The 24,044-nt window shown below is 44.0% G+C and overlaps 1 protein-coding gene across 1 annotated transcript in view; it reads right to left on the bottom strand.

Annotated features, from left to right (window-relative positions):
* VAT1L (vesicle amine transport 1 like) overlaps window positions 1–24,044 on the bottom strand; it is a 148,496-nt gene that overhangs the window by 49,000 nt on the left and 75,452 nt on the right. Inside the window, exon 7 of the mRNA XM_045191990.3 lies at window positions 22,725–22,919. Coding sequence (XP_045047925.2) covers window positions 22,725–22,919 — 195 coding nt within the window. The remainder of the gene's footprint in view (window positions 1–22,724; window positions 22,920–24,044) is intronic.

The raw sequence follows: 24,044 nt of genomic DNA, 5'->3' as shown, positions 1-24,044 counted from the left end.
TACTGCAGGGACGTGAAGGAAGAAGTGCAGAGGGAGGTAAGGATTGGAGGAAATACACAATTTATTGAGAAAGAACAGTTATAAAAAAGTTTTTAAATTAACAAAAAGTTAAAGTAATCTTTAAAAACCTCTTTAAAAATAAGTGATTGCTGTATCTTTCGTGTCTTACTGTGTGGCTTTACTCCTCTGTCTCACTTTCCTTCTTGTGGATTAGGGATGAATGATGCCATCTAGCGCCTGTGGCTACCGTGAGGATTGAATGAGACGCGGTGCATATACGTGCTTAGGGCAGTGCCCCATTCGCAGTGTGTGCTCACTCAGCGAGTGTTGTGATGACGGTGAGGATTATACAGTGTTGTCTTCATCAGTCTTTGCCCACATCCTCCTGTTTCCCCTTCCTTCTCTCTCAGTTCTACTCTCCTTTGCTTGTTTTAAGCCACTTAAAGATCATCCCTGTCAGAAAGTAGCCACCTTCTCTTCTGCAAGTGTTCTTCCCTTTTTGTAAATTAACAGCTCCTATTCCCTGGGCCTTCACTGGACAATTCGTCATGGAGAGCCCTGTGATGACTTTTCTTTTGTTGTCTGAGTTGTTACTTCAATCTTGCATCGCCACTTAATGCTTTTATTGCATTCTCCCTAAACAGGCCCTAATGACTGCATGCCCCCTCTCTAACCATTGATGGTGAGGAACCTAGCTACACGCTTTTGCTTTCGCTTTTCATAGAAAGAAACTGCCCAGCTCATGAGCAAATTCACCTCTTGGCACTACTCAGTACTCTTCCCCCGAGCAAGAGAAGAGAACTAATATTTATGGTTTCAGGCACTGTGCTAGTAAAGTAAATGCTGGGAATATGAAACTACACAATGTCTGCCTCTGCCTTTGGGAAGCCTAAGGTTAGATGGGGAATATGCACAATGAAAAGACAAAACATGTTATATCTCAGTGTTGGAAGTACGGGGTCCTGGGGGCACAAAGGAGGGATTTAACTGGGGTAGGGTGTCCAAGAAATGGGAGCTAAACAGGGACCTAAAAAATTATGCAGAAACAGCCCTGAGGCCAGAGGCTGCTAAGGGAAGTTCTGCCTGGATATTAATTTCTTTATACAGTTTGTGGAATGTTCTGAAATTGTTTCCCTGAGTTATTTTTTACCAGGTGACCAAGCGGGCACATGGCCAGGGTTTCTCCACATAGGAGGCCAGCAAAAGTGAGCTCTGTGCCTGATGGAATCCAATCTCCAAGTGACCCTCACATCAGCCAACCTGTAGAACCTGGGAACCAGAAATGGGTGCTGGGGGGCTAGCTCCCATAGCAATCTGTGTGCATCTGTTCCCAACTGTGCATTCAGTGACGTCATGTTGGTAACCTGCCATTGGTCATGGTAGAGAGTATTTACACCATGAAAATTGGCAAGTGTGAAATATTGGGGCTTTTGTTTCTAAGAGTGGTTGTTAAAACATTTACCAGCAGACCCCTGTGTGTATCTCCATTCGGGAGCTTCCTATGCTGCCTCTTGCAAAGTATAACCGCTTTATAGGTCTCTGTCTTACTCTACTGTGGTGCATATAATTTTATTTCCATTGCATTCGACCCCACTTTTACACCCTTTTAAATCTTCTGAGTGCCCTTTATACTCCTGCTACAGCTTCAGGGACCACACACAGGCGTTGATTGACCAGCTTCGTGTAGATGCAGCCTGACGGGGCCTTGAGTCCTGCCTGTACCTGTACTTCACCCTGAGGAGTCGCTGATGTGACAGTGCAGAGCCCACTCACAGGCATGCCCAGCCCAGATTACTGGGGCTTTGTGCCTGTGGGGCCACCTTGACTAATGGGGGATGACAGTCCCTGAGGATGCTTCCCCTTTTAGTTTCCCAGGAAGACAGATCTGAGATGCATTCCTAAATCTCCCTAATAATTGAGCACTCTATCTGTACTTTCTCAAGCTATCTGACTTTAGCAGGGAAGGAGACAAAGGCTCAGGCAGATTCACTTCCTTGCCCAAGGTCCTGCATGGCTTGGTGGAGGAAATGGGATTTGAACCCATATCAATGGAATTCTGAATCTTTCCAAGCCTGCCTATTGCCTCTGCCTGTCAACCCAGCCCTGCCAGATTACCCTCCCCTTCTGCCTGCCTCCCTCATGAGGGTGGCTCTTACTGGACCACCTTAGGCTCTTGGAAGAATACAGTTGGAAACCACTTATCTTAACAGTAGCTGCCTTTGATAACATGTCCTTTCTTCCATTTCATAAATTCTATCTCCCTCACTTATCCTCCCTTGGATTACTTCTCACACACATTCTTGCGCATGAGCCTGAATCTCAGGCTTTGCGTTGGGAAGGTCCCAGCCTCAGATATCCTCTGAGTCTGTTGACATCTGCCTATCATTCACATGACTGTCCTGTTGCGATACCCACAGTGATATGTAGGAAGTGGCCCAGCGATGGAGAACCAGGTCCAGAGCTGCCTCCTGGGAAGCCTTGCCTGGTTCCCCCAGACCTTGTCCATCTTTGTTTCCAGGGGAACTGCCTTGTCCTGGGGTTCAGGTACTTGTACATCAGGTCATTCGCCTCCAGACTCTGGACACTGAGACAGTGGGATGTCGTTTTCCTCACCTTACGAAAATCCCCCAGCACAGAGGAGGCATCCATAATCACTTTAAAGAGTGAGTAAAGAAAGCACTTTTAAGAACTGTTTAGCACATCTCGGGAAGAGCCATTCATTAAACACCCATTATGGGGGAAGATGGTGAAGTGATTTCCTATCTGCCAAGGCCATCCCAAAGTCACAGACTGATGCGAGAGGAAAAGTACAAACTTAAACCTGTAATAAACATAAGCCAGAACCTCCTAGATCCAACAAAACACTTGAAACATCAATGAGAGAAGCAGTAGCTACTGCTATTGATGATTTTTAATGACTGTTTTTTAAAAGGCATGTTTATAACACTGCAGATCTGGGATAAGCTTATGAACACTTTAGGGGAGGCACAAACACAGGTGATGAAAGTTATGGAGGGTGAGTCATATTTGCAAAGCATCAAGGCAAGATCCTGTAACACAACAAACCTAAATTGCATCTAATGATGTAAACAGAAAATAATGACGCGGGAAAGCCTGCCAACCCGGAAAATAGAACAAAGGAAGTCAACCTTTGGATCACAGGACAACAGAGGACACTGAAAAATGGCAGCCAAGTGGAAACCAGAAGCAGGAAAACAATAAAAACATCGATCTGAGCAGGAAAATGATCTTAGCAGGGGTTACAGGCACTTCTCGGTAGTTGCTCTCAGCAGCTTCCTCCAGGGAAAATCTGAAGAAAGCTCCGTGTCAAATTTGTAAACGCAAGAAGTAAGGTTAGAATCTGGGCAAAAAGCAAAGGACGGTGAGAATAACAGCAGGTACATCCTCTCAGTTCTTGCTTTTTCCTTTTTTGATTCTGCTTCAGATTCTTTTCTTACTTAAAGACATGAAGCCATGCCAACACATGTAATGTTACCTGCCCCTTTCTTAGCCATTTATTTCAAGATCTAGAGCACCTAAACATTCAGTTGTCTTTATCAGTTGCCAGGAGGAGGCGTACAAATTAAAGCCCAGTTCCCTGACAGCTAAAGGGATGGTTTACAAGGGTCTTTCATAACCACATAACCATCCAGCAGAGTCAAATCCCCGTTTGCCATCAGAATTTTTTATGCGCCTCTCCTGTTACTGAGCTTGCCACACTGTATTTTAATCACCTGTTTTCATGTCCATGATGGTGCTTTGCTTTTCTGTCTCTCTAGGGCCTAGCTCTGGGCTTGGTAAATAGTAGGTACTAAATAAATGCAAGTTGGTTTACAAATGAATTGAAAACTATTTCATGTCACTACATGAAAAATGAAAAAAATTTTTTTCCTAAATTAAAAAATGGGTCAAGGAACAAATCCATATGCAGCCCCCAAAATATTGAAAGCATACTTGTTTATCTGAAATTCTTATATTAGAGAAGAGAAGAACAATTATTCTAAGTCTTTCTAGGGGATTTAGGAAGTATTATGGACTGAATATTTGCCCCCACCCCCAATCCATATGTTAAAGCCCTTATCCCCAATGGTCCAAAGCAAACACCGCCTCCATTTTGCCGTGGCCCCACGTTCCTCCTTAAACAAGCATTATAACACACTCGTCATGTGCTCAAATGTGCTCATGAGCGGACCTGCACTTACAATTATCACTGCGGGGGGAAAGAGATGTACAGAAATAAAGCCAGGAGTGGAATACATGCACTCAATAACAGTAGTTTCGTTTAGGGTGGCACAGCTATGGATGTTATTTTTTCTATTTTCTAAATATATATTGTGGTTATGATATTTATATAATATATTCTTTTAATTGCAAGAAAAAATATGTTGGGAAAAAGGCAAAACAAACACATAAGTAAAGTACACTCATACTCACAAACACAGACAGAATAAGAAACCTGGCTTGGATCCCTGGTTCTACAATTCTGCCTGGTAAAAATGACCTTAGTCCCCCCTTTTAAATATCTGTGCAGTGGGTCCAACACCACCTGCCCTACCTCTCTGTGGGGTTGTCTCTGAGGCTTGAGTCCCACAATGCAAGTAAAATGCTGTGCAGATAGAAAGTGTGTGGTGGGACGTAGCCTCCGTGGGCTGTCACCTCTGCACTTCCCAGCACAGCATTGCGTGCAGTGGTTCTGATGGTGAAGGGGATCATTTGAAGAATGTCTTAATGCCAAGCAATAAAAAGGCAGTAAAATATGAACCTAACTATTTCATAATTTATAGACATTGGGGCAAGACAGGGAGGGAGGTGGTGAAACCCAAGTGCTGGCCCTGGATTCAAGGGAACTTGGGTTGTCTTGGAGGCCGCCTGTGTCTTGGAGGAGGCATCAGCGCTCCTTGCCCACGTCATCTCACCTGAGACGTGGGTATAACTACACCAACCCCAGGGGATTGAGGGTAGCGTCACATGGCTCTCAGCTTAATTGCCACGTCCCCATCCTCACCCTATTGGTGTTTGTGGAGCAAACTCACAGAAAGATAATGTGTGTGAATGTGCTAGGAAAGCGCCACATGTTCGGGAGGATAAATGGAAGGGAAGAAAAACTAAAACCGTATTAAGCACCCACTGAAAGCGTTTCTGTACAGTGTTCATGTTACAGCTCACACGTGGTTTGCAACAGACTTTAAAATTGGCAGGACTAGCGAGGGTTACCGGCCCCATTCTACAGACACCCGTCGCCTGTCTGCAATCATAGAAGTTAGGAACTGATGAATTAGTCTTCTTCGCCTGAACCAGGATGCCTGTAGTCAGGGACATGGGCCAGACAGAGTGAACAGCCTGGGACAGAGTCACCCCCTTCTGGAGAAGGTGGAAGCTTCCATTACAAGCCTGGCTTCAGGATAGAGCCAGCTTGACTCCTCCCCTTGGCTGTGTGACCTTGTCCAGGCCACTTTACTGTCTCTCTGAGCCTCAGTCTCCCCATCTGTTAAATGGGGACATAGCTCTTTACAGGATTGCTGTAAGTTTAGTGAACCAGTGCATGCTGAGTGCCCAGGACAGTGCCTGGCTTGGTGTAAACACCCAAGGTTAGCCACTATTGTTGCTCTGTCACTTGTCCGGGGATCCCCAGGCATCAGCTCACTGAGAGTTTATTAAATGACTAGCCAGAGAGCATGGCACTTCCCTGGCAGCACCTCTCCAAACAAGCTAACAGTTTGGTTATCAGATGGCTTAGTGGTTAGTAAGCAGTGAGATAGTTGGAGGATGGGGGATCCAAACACCAGCATGTGTTTATCATGTGCTGCTCAGAGCTTCTGTTTCATGAAGCAGCTCCCACAAATGTCTTCGGAAGTAAATGAAGGCATAAGCAGGAGCAGCACCGAGCCTGTTTGCGTGTTGGCAGTGGCAAGTCAGGGAGGACACCGGCCCTGGGAGGTTTAACTGCAGGAGGATAGAAAGACAGGGCACCCCCCCATCCTACCGCTTCCGAGATGAGCAGAGGCTGACACTGCTGTGTGCCAGGGTGTGCCCCGACCGCTTTCCCTGCACGGCCTCATGAAATTTTACTACAGTCCCACAGAGCAGGCTCTGCTATTACCCCAATTAAGGAGAAAGTGAGTAAGTGTTCTGAGGACACACAGCTGTACCTGGGGGAAGGAGGACTTGAACTATTCTACAGCCTGCCCCTTTAATCTTTATGCTAAACTTTGGCTCTTCAGCCCTTTACAACATATTTCCCCCTTTTTATCTTATCTGGCTCACCACTGTTACGGATTGAATTGTGTTCTCCCCATCCCTCCACCCCCACCCCAGCAAATTCACATATTGAAGTCCTAACCCCAGAACCTTAGAGTGTGACCTTATTTGGAAATAGGATTGTTGCAGATGCAATGAGTTAAGATGAGGTGACACTGGATTAGAAGGTCCCTAACTACATATGACTGTGTCCTTACAAGAAGGGGACAAACACAGGAAGGTAGAGGTTGAGCTGATGCTTCCACAAGCCAAGGACACCAAGGGTTGCCGGCAAACTCCAGAAGCTGGGAGGAGGCACAGGACAGCCCTTGGCAGGTCCCATCGCTCCCGACCCCGTGATTTTGTACTTCGGGCCTCCAGAGGTGGGAGACAGTACATTTCTGTTGTTGTTTGAAACCATCCAGTTTGTGAGAACATCCCTAGGAAACTCATGCACAACTTCTCTGGTACATAGGGAGTCTTGTTCCTACTTCCTAGGTGAGGAAAAGGAGGCTCAGGGAAATGAAGGGTTAGCGGCCAAACAGCCAAGAAGTAGGAAGGTTAAGAAGCCAATGCATGGTCCTCCTGCTCAAATGCTAATCACATCCAACTGGAGCTGCTTCTTCAACTCATAATATGCCTCATGTTGGTAGAGTGGTTTACAGTTTACAAGAGGTCAGCACCTGAGCACTCAGTTCATGGTACAATAACCATTGGACGCTTTTCAATGACAGGGGACATGAGTAGTGCCATTTTCAGGGGAGGAAAATGGGACTGAAGGTGGGAAATGGGTGGAAATGGAGGCATCACCCACAGCATGGCTACCTGCAAGGCTCTGTCTTGTGCTCCTGTGTCCTCTGATTTACATGTATGTGCTAGGATTCAAGTGACCTTGGTCTGTAGCACAGTTCCCCTCTTATCTGGTCTGGAGGATAGATCAGCATTTGTGATCAACACATCAGTACAGATGCCTCAGAAAATACTGGAAAATGATTTTCCTGGTGCCACCTTGCAAGCGAGACATATAAAGTGATTCCTCCACTGACTTGGAAGGCAACCAGAAGCAAAGAGACATTTTCAGCTTTGGAAGTAGCAGAACCTCGCCTGGGTCTTTTAAAAACACATCGAAAAGCAGCCTGCAGAAACTCTGTCTCTGGTTCATAAGGAAATCCAGTTTTGTGATATATTTTCAGCCAAACGATTGGAGCGAAGGCAAGAGCGATCATTTTCTTCGTGACAGAAATGTATTCAGAGCTGAGCTTCCAGACTTGTAAGAAGGAGTGCTGAGCTGTGAATAAACCTAATCCTGCAACACGCCTTGGTTTCTGGTGGAAATGAAATTGTCTGGTTAGGGCCTGGGCAGCAAATGCTGCACCAAGCTTATGAAGCTCCTGCCCTGGGGCCCTGGAAATCTTTTGCAGGGCACATCCCTGTTCTCCCTACTTGCTGTCTTGCCAGGGGTGGGGGTGGGGGGGATACATTTGCAGTGTCTCGAAAGAATAACAGCTGGTAAACACTTACTGTGTCAAGCTAGTGATCACTTACTATCTGTCCAGCATTCAGTCAAGCATCTTTCATACTTCATACATTTAATTCCTGTAGGTCATTTAATTCCTCCACTTAGGAACTGGTGGAAGGCACCGTTACTTTTCTGTTTGCACAGGCAACTGTCCGGAAACATGTCAATGAGAGAGGTAAGCCCAGGGGACCTGGAATCAGGAGTCTGTGCCCTGGGGTTAGGGTTATGTGGGGGACATTTCTGCAGAGGAGCCAACACAACCCCTGAGTTCTGGAAGGTGAGCAGGAATTTTTCAGAACAAGGATGAGGGGAGACATAATGGGTAGAGATAACAGGCATGAATAAAGGCAAGGTGGCAACGGCAACTCAGGTTTCTGAAGAGCTACAGTGTTCCAGTGAGGCTGGAGTGATGGGTGTAGTTGAGCAAATGGTGGGAACTTGAACCTGACCTGTTTCCTCTCCCTTCCTGTCCAGGCCTGCCTTCCCGCCTCCTTATCACTTGTGTTGGGCTGGATGCACCTTTCTCCCCACTCCATGTCGCTCTCTAGGCTTTTTCCCAAGCTGTGACGCATGCCAGGTAACACTCCCTCCAACCCTCAGCCTCCGGTTTGCACTTCCTGCGTGTGTAATTGTCTGTCTGGTCGGTTCTGCCACCTGGCTGCTCCTTGAGCTCAGAACCAGGCTGTCAAAGTGTGTCTTCAAAGTCCAGTTTCTGTCAATATTTGTTGAGTGGATGTGTATTAATTTTTAAATTGCTGCTGTAACAAATCACCACAAACTGAGTACCTAACACAACACAAGTTTATTCTCTTACAGTTCTGCAGATCAGAAGCTTCACGTGGGTCTTGGGGTAAAAATCAAGGTGTCAGCAGGGCCAGTTCCTGCTGGAGGCTCCAGGGGAGGGTCTGTTCTCCTTGCCTTTCCATCTTCTAGGGGTGCCTGCAGTCCACGGTAACCTCATTTCGTACGTAGTCCTAATTCAATCACATTTGTAAGGTCCCTTTTGCCAAGTCAGGTAACATATTCCAAGATTTCAAGGATTAGGATATGGGCATCTGGAGGGGCCATTAATCAGCCCACCATAGACGAAGAAGCTGAAATAGAGCTTTGCCTCAATTTATTTGATACATTGGGCAGATCAGAGCAGGGTTGAAGGCAGATGTATGGCAGGGCTCGGGGGCAAGATGGTGCTAATATGTTTAACCTGCAGAAGAGATACATGACCTGGGCGTGCTGGGGGAACATGTGTGGAGATTGGGAATGCATAGAGGTGGTGGGGTACAGAGTGATTGTGTTGAACTGAAAACTCTAGAATTCTACTTAAGAGGAAGGGGGATATGCAGCAAAGAAAAAAGAGGCAGCTGGTGGCACAAAGCAAACATAGCAATCACTTCTGGAACCTCAGTTTCCTCACCTGAAAACTGGGAGAATGGAGCAGGCTGAATGAATGGTTTTACAGGGCCATGAAGCTAGGATATTAGTAAGGACTGAGGCCAGGGACCTGGACTTCTCAAGTTGTGCCATCTCCCATCCTCCAAGTCCCCTTATCCCACTGATAAATAGCACTGCTCTCTCCTCCTCTCTCTCTCTCTGTATACAACAGCTTTACTGAGATGTAATTGCATGCCACACAATTCACTCATATAAAGTGTACAAGGCAATGATTTTTACTATAATCACAGAGTTGTGCAACAGTCACCACTGTTAATTTTAGGTCATTTTTATGCCTCCAAAAAGAGCCTTCTTCCCATTAGCAGTCCCTTTTAATTTCTCCCCACCCTCCTTCCCCCACCCCCTCCTAGCCCTAGGCAGTCACTAATCTACTTTCTAAACAGCCCTGCTCTGGGCTCTGTACCTGCTGGCTGTCTTCCAGGCCTTTGTTTTGTTCAGGGCCGAATGAGAGACTTAATACTGGCTGTCAATCTTCCCTTCCCACGCACTCCCTGCCTGACCCTCTGCATCCAGACTTCTGCCCTCAAAGTTCCACTGAAACGTCAACAGTTACCCTCAGGGCAAATTCAAAGGCTCTTCCTCTCTTGCTTGCTGACTTGTCAGTAGCAGCGGACACTGAGACCTGTCAGATGGTCACTATGGTCCCCTCATCACTGTCCTGTTTGAGGACACCTCATCTTTTACCTGTTGTGTAACGGTTGGGGGATGCTAGGGTTCTGACGTAACCCGCTCCCCCCTGCAGTAGAGAAGCTAATACCCATGGCATGGATTTGACAGCCAGACTGTCTTGGCCTGAATGCCAGCTTTGCCATGCTGGGTGACCTGAAGCAACTTACTTCACCTCACTTGAGTCCATTTCCTTATTTGTGTCACGGCAGTACCCACCATGTGGGGTTATCATGGGGAGTGAATGAGTCAATTAAGGGAAAATGCTTGGAAAAGTACTTGGCTCTCATTATACTAAGTGTTTACTAATATAATTATTTTGCTTATTCTTTTATTCAATGAGTTTATTCATTGTTATTTTTTTCAACAACTTCTATGCATTAGGATTCCCTGGGGTTAAAATTTCCATTAAACTCCATTATAAGCAGAGACTCTGGGCAAGTATAACTTCCCCAAAGCCTCATTTTTGTGACCTGTAAGATGGGGATGGTAGTAGCTGGGCCTTAAAGGGCTGGTTGGTGGAGTGTGTGAGTGAGTCAGTACGTGCCAAACACAGAACAGCGACCCTAGAAATGTCAGCAGTGGTAGTCACGATCCAGCCCTCTTCTACCATCCAAGTGTGACTGTGGGTTTGAATTGCCTGTCGATATCTCCACCTGCATGTTCCACCATCACCTTAAACCAGACTCACACCTCAGCTCATCAGTTGTTTTGTTTTTCATGGCAGCTTGTACCACTGCTAACTAAAATGCTAACACACTCCATTCTGCTCTACCAGGTTGCAAGACCATTGGTCATCTCTGCCTCTTGCCTCTCCTTCGTCCTTTATCTCCAATTTCCAACCTGTTCCATGACTGGGATTCACTCATTCTCTTGCATTCTACTGCACCTGCTTTGGTCAGGGCTCGTGCGTAAGAATCTTCAATGGGCTCCTGGCCAGACTAGCTTCCCCCGGTCTGTTCTCCGAACCAAATGTGTGTGATGCAACACACATCGCTGCTTTTTGGTGATTCTTTTAAAATACTGTCCCCAGCCCCAACTGTGTCTCAGAAGGATCCTCTAAGTCTTTATTTATGGTCCAAGCCAGCCAGCTGCCTTCTTCCATAATTAGGTGGAACTTTACCTGGTTTCTCTTTGAATCTTTGCCTCTTAGTTTGGATTTGGACATTTGTTTTAGATGCTTGGCTTCATCCTTTCTTAACTTCCCGGTCTGGTGTTAGAGTTGAAGCCTGGAGCTTTGTAAAAACTGACAACCACCACCCTCCCCACTCAGCCATGTCTCTTGGATCATTCTACCCTCCCTGTTGCTAGTGCACCATTGTCAAGATTTTATCAAGTCACCCTCTTGCTCTGGGACAGATAAGGGTCCCTTTCAAGCACAGCGTCACTTTTTCCTTCATTTATTCTTTTAGACAGGCCTGTCTCTGTATAGGTTTTATGATGGCATAGAATGAAAGACACACATAATTAAACCACAATTATTAACAGGAAGGCAAAGATGTGGTGGACACATAATGAGGAATTAGGGGCACTTAAGTCAAATAATGGACAGCATTTGGACAGCCAAAGAAAAGAGAGATAGATATAAATATGAGGAAGGGCATAATTAACATAATTTACAAAAAGGTAATCATGCCAGATTGCTGGTGAGGCAAATTTTTCCTGTCTTCAAACAGAAAGATGACATCATCTTATGGACCAGCTTCAACAGAATATCTGTAATGATAGGAACGTTCTTCTTTCTCTGCACAGTTCAGTGTGGTAGCCACTGGCCACATGTGGCCACTGACCACTTGAAACGTAGCTAGTACAGCTAAGTACCTGAATTTTTAATTTGACTTAATCTTAACTTAAATTTAAGTAGCCACATGTGGCTGGCTAGTGATACCATCTTAGAGAGCACAGTCATTGACCTTTACATAAGTAATGTAAAGTACCACAGATGATGCTTGTAATAGAAAATTTTTAAATCGCCAAGATCTCCATGCCACCCTGAATCAGTTTTCCAGAGCCACCATCAAAAATAGCACAGCCCAGGTGGTTTAAACAACAAAATTTATTTTCTCACAGTTCTAGTGGCTAAAAGTCCCAGGTCAAGGTACCAGCAGCGTTAGCTTCATTCTGGGGTCTCTCTCCTGGGCTCACAGGCAGCCATCTTTTCATTGCATCCTCACGTGGCCTCTCCTCTGTGCCCACATCCCTGGTGTCTCTCTGCATGTCCTAAAGTCCTCTGGTTATAAGTGCACCAGTCAGCCTACCCAGAGGCCTCCTTTGAACTTAATTGCCTCTTTAAGGCCTTATCTCCAAATGCAATCATATTCTGAGGTGCTGGATGTTAGGGCTTCAACACATGGATTTGAGGAGGATACACTTCAGCTCATAACAGAACTCTGTGTGTACTACTCGCCAGTGGAAGGTGGGAAAATACATTTTAATCAGGGCCACAGCTATGTAGCCCAGGTGTATATCTTTCTAGTGTCATACACAGGGCCAGGATGGGCTTCCGGGAACTGCGAGGGTCAAATGGTGCATGTTCCTTAGGTTACATTCTCTGACAGCAAGCCCCTCACTGGGAAAGCTGACTCCAGCTCGTCTGCCTGGCAGCAACAGCCTCCAAGATGTGACTCCATTGACCCAACCAGTCTTACTTCCTCTCCTCCTCGGTCAGCAACATCTGCTTGGTTTAGCTGAGACCCCTCAACCCCCCGTACTTCACACTCACTCCTACTTTGTGATCTCTGTCCCTCTTGCTCGTAATACCTTGTTTTTTAACCTCAACATCATCCAAAGAATTTATATCCTTCCAATCTCAACTAGGCCCCACCTCATTCTTAATGTCTCTGAACATTCAGTCTTTCTTAACAGCATCCTCTCTCATTTCCAAATCCAGTGGCACTTGAAATCAATACCTCTTGATTGACCCCTAAGTTATTCTTTAATTGTTTCATAGTTGTCTCAAAAACTAAATCATAAACTCAAAGGTCAGGGAATACATATTCTATCCCTTCTATAAACTTGACATCCTATTAGCACATAATAGGTGCTCAATAATGGTACTGCTGCTTTGTTAACAACTATAGTTTTTATACCTTTCCCACCTCTGAACCCCTTGGAGAAATTAACTCTTTCCCAACTTAAGGTACAGCCACACATTTAATATCTGGAGGCAAACATGAGGCTACAGCATATCCACTCTGCTTTGTGTATTAAGTTTATAGTAAAGTCAAAGACAGATGGCTAAAAAGAAACCCTAATCATCTCTGGTATTGTTAAATCTAGTTTGAGGGCTCAGAGAGCCCAGGAAAATTTTCTTTTAATCCCTATGGAATTTATATTCCATAGATGAAATTATAGAGCCAGCCTGAAAAGCAATTTTGTGAAATCATTTACCCAAGGGGAGGAGGAAATCATTAGAGTCCTCTTGAGGTTCACAAGGAATAAGCATGCTCTGCTCTCTTCCAGCACAGAAGAGCTGCGTGGGCTTGATAAATCGCTGGGTTTGGCCCAACTGGTGCTCTAAACAGATGCCTGTGAATATTGCGGGAAAGAGCCCTCGGAAAGTTGGTGGGTGTTACTGATGAGTGCCTGTGGATGTTTTTGTTGGCAAGCAGGCAGCAGCCATAGGTCTCTCCTCTGTGGATGACTAGCCTGCCGGGGGACTTAATATTCCTTTGTTCTCCTGGTGACCGTCTTCACCAATATGGCTTCTTTGAAGGCAGTGGCTCTCAACTACGGGCACTTTTGACAATACCTGGAGATATTTTTTGTTGTCCCAGGTACTGGTACCTAGTGGATTGAGGCCAGAGATGCTGCTAAACATGCTACAATGTACCAGCAGACCCCACCCCCTACCCCCAACAAAGGATTTTTTTACTGAAAATGTCAATTGTGCCCAGGTTGTCTTATAGAAATATCTTATTTTACAATAGCTTATTCATTCATTCACTCAAAATATTTATTGTTAAATATGGAAAATATCCAATAGCCATATTTCTGTGTGTTGGTGGATTCATTAATTCACTCACATAATACAAGTTTATTGATTATTTACTCCTTTCCAGGCACTGGGGTCTTGACCAGCATAGTCTGGGTCTCTCCTCATCTAGGGTTTATATTCTAGTGGAAGGGAGGCAAGAGTCTAGACAGGTTGACAAATAAATGAACAAAGTAATTTCAACCAGTGATAAATACAGTCAAGAGTGTAAAGGAAGAGAGGGTGACTCAGGCAAGGGTGGCTGTGTCGGCTGCTACTTTCAGAAGTGGGATTGGGAAGGCCTCTCTATATAGGTCTCATTGAAGCTGAAACATAATGATGAGAATGAAAATCTGGAAATCTAGAGGAGGAATGTTCAAAACAGAGGAAGCAACAGGTTCAACAGCCCGAGAAAGGAACAGCTGGAGAGAAGCACCAGGAACATCCAAGGCACTGAAGCTTGGATGGAGGAGGCAAGGTGGACTGCGTGAGGTTGGTGAGAGGTCAGAAGTTCAGACTGAGCAGGGCCACACAGGCCTGGAATAGGAATTTAGATTGTGTTCCCAGTGCCACAGGAAGCGGTGGGAGGGTTTTGAACAGGATGGGCATGATCTAGGTTAGGTAGTGGTAAGTTAACTTGGGCAGCTGGGTACAGAATGCTCTACAGAGTGGAGAGATGGAAGTGTGGGGCCGGTCAGGAGTTCCTTACAGGAGAGATTCCAGCTTAAGCTGCAATGTCATGAGTGCAACGGAAATGAAGTTTGTGAATTTGGGAGGCATTCGGAAGGAAGTCCTGGACTTGCATATGGTCCATGACTTAGTCAGCTGCCAGCCTTAACTTTCCCATCTCTCCTCAGTGTGGGTCCTGAGATCCTTGGTCAACTCAGTCCTTGAGCCAATCCAGACTTAGCCCCAGCATGCACGGAGCTCCAGTTTCCCCTAGACACCTTACATGGATCAGCAGTGCCTGGCCAGACGCTCTCTGATGAGGGCTAAGCTTGGTCTGGTGTCCCCTCCCCAGTGCCGAGTTGGATTGAGATCTCCTTTGAAAATCATCAGACTTCTGTAGTTGGAGCTGAATAATTTTTGCTTTTTCCCTGGTGAATAATACTCTTGGGACCACAATGTATTAATAGTACCTCCTAACCCTGACATTTTAGTGGCCTCTTGTGGGACTGAGAGTAAAATCTAGATTTCCATCGGCCCCTGAGGACCTATTCATCAAGGCTTTCCTGGAACCATTCCCTCCTTCAGTTACAACAGTACAGGGGAACTGGCCCCTCGAATCCATCACGGTCTCTCTTTTCTTGTCCCTTTGTTTTTGAGGGTCTCTCTGCCTTGCATGCTCTCCTTCCAGTTCTTTGCCTCTTTCATGTCCTGTGACATCCAACCTTTCATCTCTAAAGTCACTCTATAGCATGCATTCTCAATGGGAAGATCCTACCCCAAAGGGGTAAAAATTGGTTCTTGGAGGATGAAAAAAGTCTTATTCTGTTAAAGTATAAAGCAAGATATACATACAGGGCATTATAGATAGATAGATAGATAGATAGATAGATAGATAGATAGATAATAATAGGTAGGTAGACAAATATAGATAGATGTTATATCTATGATATTAAAATTTCATAGGGGGTGAAACTAGGAGAAAAGGTCTAAAAAGTCTCTTTATGGGGTAAAATGAAAAAGAAGCTTAAAAACACTGCTCTGTGGAAACCTTTTCCCCCCTCCACTTACTTTCCCATATATACCCTAATTTAACTTCTTCCAGGAACTTACTACAATTGGTGAATACCCTGACTGTCGCTGTTCACGTCAGTATTTTCTGCCCCTTTTCACCTGTCTGACTTTAAGCTTCACAGAACCCAGGCATTGTGGCCTTCTGTTCACCACTATATGCCCAGCATCTACTTACTGCTGTGCACATAGTAGTTGTTCAATACACATTTGGCAGTTCAATTACCATTTGACTAAGGATGACTTCAAGTACTAGAACAAGGAACCCCTGGACCAGCGGAATCCCTTTGGGATCTCAACCTCTGCTTAAATACTATCAGTTTTGTTGGGCACTGAGTCTAAATGTAAGCCCTCTTCTTTGCCCATGGTCAAGTTAATCTCTTATCCCTGGTCTTGACTATTCCCAGTTATCTCCTTGACCACTGAGAATCTGGTAGTGGTATAATCCAGCTGTACTCTCCTGCACTGAGGTACCATAGTGAATACTATATGGATGTCTGACTCATCAAATTAAAAATATTTTTAAGAGAAGTACCATGATAGGTTAACAATCTTGGAAATTACACAGCAGAAGGAATGAGTGCTTATCCCATTTGATTTAGCAATATAATGAGTCACAGTGAGCACCTGCAATAGAAAAAAGACAGGAAGGAAGCAAACCAAAATGTTAACAATGTTATCCCCTTCTGAAACGTGGACTTGCAGTTCATTTCCTCTGTATGCTTTTGGTTAATTTAGGAATTTCCTACAATAAGGGTTTTGGTGGTTGGATTTTTTAAGACCATTTATAACACTGCAGGATCAGAAAGGCATTCTGGTCCACAGATCCAGGACCAGTCCTATTTGATTATGCAATAACCCCTTGCAAAGCTTTTTAGGGTGATTTCTGTGTTTAGGGAAGCTGTAGGATTTTGCCAACCATGCCCATCAGGCGAATAGCACCAGTCTTCTTGCCAGGAGGACACCCACTCTGTGTACCACAAAACTCTGTTAGCTTTTCTAAGGTGTCCATGACTCCCAAAAGTACAAAACAGTATTTGTACTATAAGGCACTCACCCATGCAAAATGCAAAATCAGACAAACAAACAAAAAACCACATTCCCATTTTAAAAAAATATTCCTCGGTTGCTTCATGGCTACCAAAGGTAAGGTGATGAAATCCAGACTTAGGAAGATTTCTTAGCAAAGTGCCTCTGGAAACCTACGCCACATCTATTCATTTTCTCCACACGGGTAACTGTTATGACTGGCTTCCCAAATGTCTCAAACTTGTCCTGAATGATTTTCTAGAATCTGCCTCCTCCTAGCTCATCTTACCTGAACCCAAACAACCATTCACACTTCAGTATCATCGAAGGTTACATTAGAGGTTCTTAATTTTTTTCATGATCAAGGAGTGGCTTTTAAATACTAGAACTTTTGGTAGATGAGTTAATGAAACACTCAGTCCAACAGTAGATCCAACAATTCATCAATAATTACAATGCCCATTGTGACAGCTAAAATATTTCACAGGGACACCAAGCATCTGTGCTTAGCACACAAATTGTTTCAGCTCAGAGCCATTCTCTGCCCTGACTTTGATCTTAATATATATATCCATAAGATGACAACAGAAATGATGCTGCAACAATATATGTGCTCCCTTGTACACACAATGAATCATATACATAAATTAAAGTCTAGTGGCTTACCTGGAAAGGGTTTATGGTACAAACAGTATGGTGAGGCATGTGGTTTAAAAACCACTAAGGGAAAGAGAAGATCAACGATGGCAGCAGAGCAGATGGATGTTACACTTACCTCCTCCCAGAACCAAACTGGAATTACAACTAAAATATGGAGCAAGCAATCTGAATAGCCAACTGAAGACTAGTTGCAGAGAAGTCTTATAACCAAGGATTTACAGAAGAAGATACAACAAGACTGGTAGGAAGGGCAGAGATGCAAAAAGGGGCTGGCCCCACAGCTACCAGAAGTAGTTGGGATTCTGGAGGAATATCTTAGCTGCGGGGGTTTCTCCTAGAAGCATGGGTTTTCAGCCTCAAGTTGGGCTCCCCAGCCCAGACCACCAAAGCCAGGAAGAGGCACCCACATAACATCTGGCTGTGAAAATCAGCAGGGATCTGTCTGTTAGGGAGAGACAGAAGTCTGCTAGAGTCACAAGTACCCTCTTAAGGGGCCAATGGACAAAATCTTGTTCAACGCCACTCAGCCTGGGCTCCGGTGGAGGGAGGCTGGAGTGAATTAGAGTCATGTGAGAAGAGACTGGAGTTTGTGGATCTGGGGAGAGAGCTGAAGAGACAACCACCAGAATCCCTATGCTGAGTCCCTCTCCCACACCCCAGACACCATCTTTCTTGGGTGGAGCACTCCCCTCCTTATAGCATCAGCTGGGGGGAATGCAATAGCCTCACCCTCCGGACTCCCTGTCACCCTACCCTGTGGAGCTTGCACCCTGCTGCTGAGTCAGCTGCCTGGACTGGAGTGTAGATGTATGGGCAGACTCAAGGTGTGTCGGTGATTGGGTTGTGTGGTTTTGGAGTGGGGGACATTCCCCCCACATTCCCCTGAACCTGACTGGTACCTCCCCCTCAGAGGAAATCCACTAGCCCCATTCTTCAGGCTCTGACAGCCCCACCCTCCCTACTCCTGGTGGCTCCAACCTGCTAACATCTGGGCAGAATACAGGACTGACTGAGGTCTGTGGCTCTGGGGTGGGGACCCCTTCCCTCACCTTCCCTCAAGCCTGACTGCCACCTCCTCCTCATGGGAGATCCACTAGCCCCACCCTCCCAACTCCTGGCTGCCCGACTCTACTGAGATCAGGCTTCAGGCTCCCAGCAGAATCTGGACAGACAGACTCAGTTGTGTGGCTCTAGGACAGGGGTCATTTTTTGGTTGCACACCCAACCATTGCAGAGCCCCATTCACATGACCAAATCTTGGTCTGTTTGGGCTTGATAAGCCCACTCTGGGGGCCTCACCGTGAAGACTCCCTGAGACTCCACCCCATCACAAAGGTGCGCAAACATCCAGTGGGTGGCAGCTACACTTGGTATACCCTGGGACATTTGTTCAGTGGCCTCAGACCCAGCATTGGCACCTAGTTTGGACTTGTATCAATCTGATGAGCACTCCCTGGTGACTTACTGAGAACCTACCTCATGAAACTTTCAGTGACTGAGCCTAACAGTCAGTACAAAAGATCAATGCAACCAAGAACTAGTTCTTTGAAAATATAAATAATATTGACAAACCTTTAACCAGGCTCATCAAGAAAAAAAGAGAGAGGACCCAAATAAATAAAATCAGAAAAAACTGACACCAAAGGAATACAAAGGATTGTAAGAAAATATTATTAACAACAAATTGGGCAATCTGGACAAAATTGATAAGTTCTTAGAAACATAGAATCTTCCAAGGCTGAATTTTTAAAAAACCTAAAAAACCAAAAAATCTGAAGAGACCAATAACTACTAATGAAATTGAATCAGTACTCAAAAAACTCTCAACTTATAAAAACCCTGACCAGATGGCTTCACAGGTGAATTTTCCAAACTTTCAAAGAAGAACTAACACCTATCATTCTCAAACTATTCCCAAAAACTTAAGAGGAGGGAAGACTCCCAAGCTCATTATACAAAGCCAGTGTTATCCTGATTTCAAAACCAGGAAAAGACACTGCAAAGAAAGAAAATTATAGGCCAATATCCCTGACGAACAGAGATGCTAAAATCTTCAACAAAATATTAGCAAACTAGATCTAAAAATACATTAAAAAGATCATACACCATAATCGAGTGGTGTATGGATCTGAGGATGTGAGGTTGGAACAAATCAATAAATCAATAAATGTGATATACCACATAAATAAAATGAAGGATAAAAATCACATGATTTTTGTGGATAAATCAATGGATATAGAGAAAGCATTTGACAAAATTCAGCGCCCATTTATAATAAAAACTCTCAGCAAAGCTGGAATAGCGGGAACATGCTTCAACATAATAAAGGTCATATACATGACAAACCCACAGCCAACATCATACTCAATGGGCAAAAACTACAAGCATTTTCCTTAAGATCAGGAACAAGACAGGGATGTCTGTTTTCACCACTATTATTCAACATAGTATTGGAGTCCTAGCCACAGCAATCAGACAAGAAGAAAAAATAAAAGGCATCCAAATTGGAAACGAAGAAGAAAACCTGTCATTATTTGGAGATGGCATGATACTGTATGTAAAGAACTCTAAAGATCCCACCAAAAAAACAATTAGAACTGATAAATGAATTCAGTAAAGTAGCAGGATACAAAATAAATATCCAGAAATCAGTTGCATGTTTTTAAACATTTTATTTATTTATTTTTAGAGAGAGGGGAAGGGAAGGAAAAAGAGAGGGAGAGAAACATCAATATGTGGTTGCCTCTTGCATGCCCCCCAACTGGGGACCTGGCCTGCAACCCAGGCACGTGCCCTGTCTGGGAATCGAACTGGTGACCCTTTTGTTCTCAGGCCCACGTTCAATCCACTGAGCTACACCAGCCAGGGCTCAGTTGCATTTTTATACACTAATAATTAACTATCAGAAAGGGAAACTAAGAAAATAATCCCATTTATAGTTGCATCAAAAAATACCTAGAAATAAATTTAATGAATGGTGTAAAAGGCTTGTACTTGGAAAATTATGACACTGAAGGAAGAAATTGAAGAAGATACAAATAAGTGAAAGCATATACCGTGTTCATGGATTGAAAGAATTAACACCATTAAAATGTCCATACTAGCCCTGGCTGGACAGCTCAGTGGGTTAGAGTGTCGTCCTGATACATTGAGGTTGTAGATTTGATTTCTGGTCAGGGCACATGCAAGAAGCAATCAATGCATTAAAAAATCAGAGCAATAAAATTAGTGTTTCTCTCTCTATCCTCCTTTCTCTATCTAAAAATAATAAATATAAAAATGTCCATACTATGCGAAGAATCAAGATAGCAAGGGTGCATTTCACAGAACTAGAACAAATATTCCAAAAATATGTTTATTTATTTATTTAATTTTTTAAAAGAGTTTAATTATTTATTTCTAGAGAGAGGGGAAGGGAGGGAGAAAAAGAGGGAGAGAAACATTAATGTGTGGTTGCCTTTTGCATGTCCCAAATGGGGACCTAACCCATAACCCAGGCATGTATGTGCCTTGACTGGGAATCGAACCAGTGACCCTTTGATTCACAGGCTGGCACTCAATCCACTAAGACACACTATCCAGGGTCTCAAAAATTTATATAGAACCACAAAAGACCCAGAATAGCCACTGTAATCTTGAGAAAGAAAAATAAAGTTGGAAGAATTTCACTACCTGATATCAAACTATACTGCAAGGCCATAGTAATCAAAACAGCATGGTACTGGCATAAAAAACAGACATATAGATCAGTGGAACAGAATATATAAAGCCCAGATATAAACCCATGATTTTATGGTCAATTAATATTTGACAGTGGAGGCAAAAACATACAATAGGGTAAAGACAACCCATTCAATAAGTGGTGTTTGGAAAATTGGACAAATATGTGCAAAAATGAAATGAGACCACCTTCTTAACCACACACAAGAATAAACTCAAAATGGATTAAGGACTTAAATGTTAGACTTGAAACCCTAAAAATCCTAGAAGAAAACATAGGCAGTAAAATCTCAGACATTTCACATAGCAGTATTTTTTTTCTGACATATCTCCTTGGGCAATTTTAACAAAAATAAACAAATGAAACAACCTCCTCCCACCCCCCCAAAAAATAAACTACATCAAACTAAAAAGTTTTGCAAGGCAAAGGAAACCATCAAGAATATGAAAAGACAGCCCACTGAACGGGCGAACATATTTGCCAATGATACATCTGATAAGGGGTTCATTTCCAAAATTTATACAGAACTTATGCAACTCCACACCAAAAGACAAGCAATCCAATTAAAAAAAAATGGGCAAAGAGCCTGATTAGATACTTCTCCAAGGAGAACATACAGATGACCGATAGACATATGAAAGGGTGCTCAAAATCACTAATCATCAGGACAATGCAAATTAAAACCACAATAGGTATCACCTCACACCTATCAGAATGGCTGTCATCAATAAATCCACAAATGACAAGTGCTAGCAAGGATGTGGAGAAAAGAGAACCCTCGTGCATTGTTCATGGGAATGCAGACTGGTGCAGCCACTGTGGGAAGCAGTATGGAGTTACTTCGAACAATTAAAAATGGAACTTTCTTATGACCTAGTGATTCTGGGAATTTATCTGAAGAAACCAACATGCTGATTCAAAAGAATATATACACCCCTATGTTCATCGCAGTGTTATTTACAATATTCAAGATTTGGAAGCAGCTCAAGTGCCCGTCAGAAAATGTGTGAATAAAAAAGCTGTGGGACATTTCCACAATGAAATACTACTTGGCTATAAAAAAGAAGGAAATCTTACCTTTTGCAACGGCAGGGGTGGACCTGGAGAGTATCATGCTTAGTGAAATAAGCCAGTCATAGAAAGACAAATACCATATGATTTCACTTACATGTGGGATCTAATGAACAAAATATACTAGAAAACAAAATAGAAACGGACTTGTAGATACAGAGAACAGACTGACAGCTGTCAGTGGGGAGGGGGCTGGGTGGTCCAGTGAAAAAGGTGAAGGAATTAAGCAAAAAAAACCCCAAAACAATGAAAATCTTATAGACATAGACAACAGTATGGTGGTTACCAGAAGGAAAGGAGGTGGCGGGGGGGAGGTAGAAAAGGTAAAGGGGGATAAATGGTGATGGAAGTAGACTGGACTTGGGGTGGTGAACACACAATACAGTGTACAGATGATGTGTTACAGAATTGTACACCTGAAACTGATATAATTTTATTAACCAATGCCACCCCAAGAAATTCAATCTAAAATAAAAGAACCACAAGGGAACTTAAAGTATTTCTTACATCCAAAACACCATACTACGAGGTAATGACTTTTAGGACAACCATTTAAAACAAACCTGGAGAAAAATCATTTAGTAAAAATTTGTATTTGGCTACCCAAATCTGCCTGGACTAGAAAGAGATTATTTGCTGGGGAAAAACACCATTCTTACCTCCTCCAAGGCCCATAGGGAGTCCACAACGGGCTTGATCTTCTTCTGGTTGTAGAGCCCTATGAGTTTGTCCACCATTCCCCGAATGAGGCCTGCACGGCCCTGTTTGAAGAGCAGATTTAAAAGGGAAAACCCTGCGATGACTTTATTTTCTTCATATAGCTTGATGGGGTTCACTTTCTCGACCTGCCACCACTGGAAAGAGAGAAGGAGCCAGGTTACGAGCACTCAGTGCCATGCTGTGTTCTCTGCATTATGGGGAGAGAAAGGGGCTGCAGTTGGTGGGCCAGATTCTAGCTGGCCAAGAGGTAGATTTGGTTGGTGCATGTTTTCAAGCATCTGTTTGGTGAGTGCATGGGAAACTACAGACAGTGAAGCTTATGAGAAGCGCTCAGGATCAAAGTGGGGGAGAGAGCCCTTGATAAAACAACCACGAGGCCACAGGTAGTTGGAGTGTTAAGGCATATGGTTAGAGTCTTCAGCTCTGGAGTTGCACCCTGGCTATACAACTTGCTGTGTAAAGCACTTGGCTTAGTGCATAGCGGTAGTGATGGGGTTGGTGAAGAGAGTGGGGTGGTATAGAAGTTTATAAAGTGTGTTAGGGACACGGTGGAGGTAATGACCTTGACTGGAGGTGTGGCTTTCTTGGGGAAATAACAACAGGGCTAGAGAGGGGACTAGGAATCATCGGATAAGGAAGAGTAAAAAAGTGTATTACAGGAAGAAGGAACAGCATGATGGAGTGATGAAACCATAGTGTGGGGACTGTCAGTGGGTCTCAACTGGGGACAGTTTTGCCCCTGAGGGGACATTTGGTAATGTTCAAGGACATTTTAATTGCAATAACTGAAGAGGGGGTCTACTGGCCTCCAGTGTGTAGATGCCGGGGATGCTGCTAAACACCCTACAGTGCACCGGACAGTGCCTTGCCACAAAGAATAATTCAGCCTGAATGTCAATAGCACTGAAGCTGAGAAACCCCGGAATCAAGTCCTTCATGGGATACACATGACTGGCAAATACGACTGCCTCTTTTCCAATCTCTCACCTCCCAATCAGACAGGAAAACAAGTAAATAATCCATTAACAAACTACAGGAATGGTTATCCAACTGCTTTGTTCTGGTTTGTTTCCTTTGGCTCCGGCTTGAATTTAGAAACTCAAGTTTAGTTTCTGCAGGGTTCTGAGAGGTGCGGTGGTTAATATCAGTTTACTATTGAAGACAAAGGGGACTGCGATGGGCACCTACAAGCATTACAACATCTGTGTTACTGCTCTGCTTATTTACATCCTGCCTCTTTCCAATATTCCAAAGTCTCA

This window comes from Desmodus rotundus, chromosome 12 (assembly GCF_022682495.2).
Source record: "Desmodus rotundus isolate HL8 chromosome 12, HLdesRot8A.1, whole genome shotgun sequence".
NCBI classification, from domain to species: Eukaryota; Metazoa; Chordata; class Mammalia; order Chiroptera; family Phyllostomidae; genus Desmodus; species Desmodus rotundus.
Note: the sequence above shows the minus strand (reverse complement) of the source record. Positions and strands in the feature narration are given on the sequence as shown.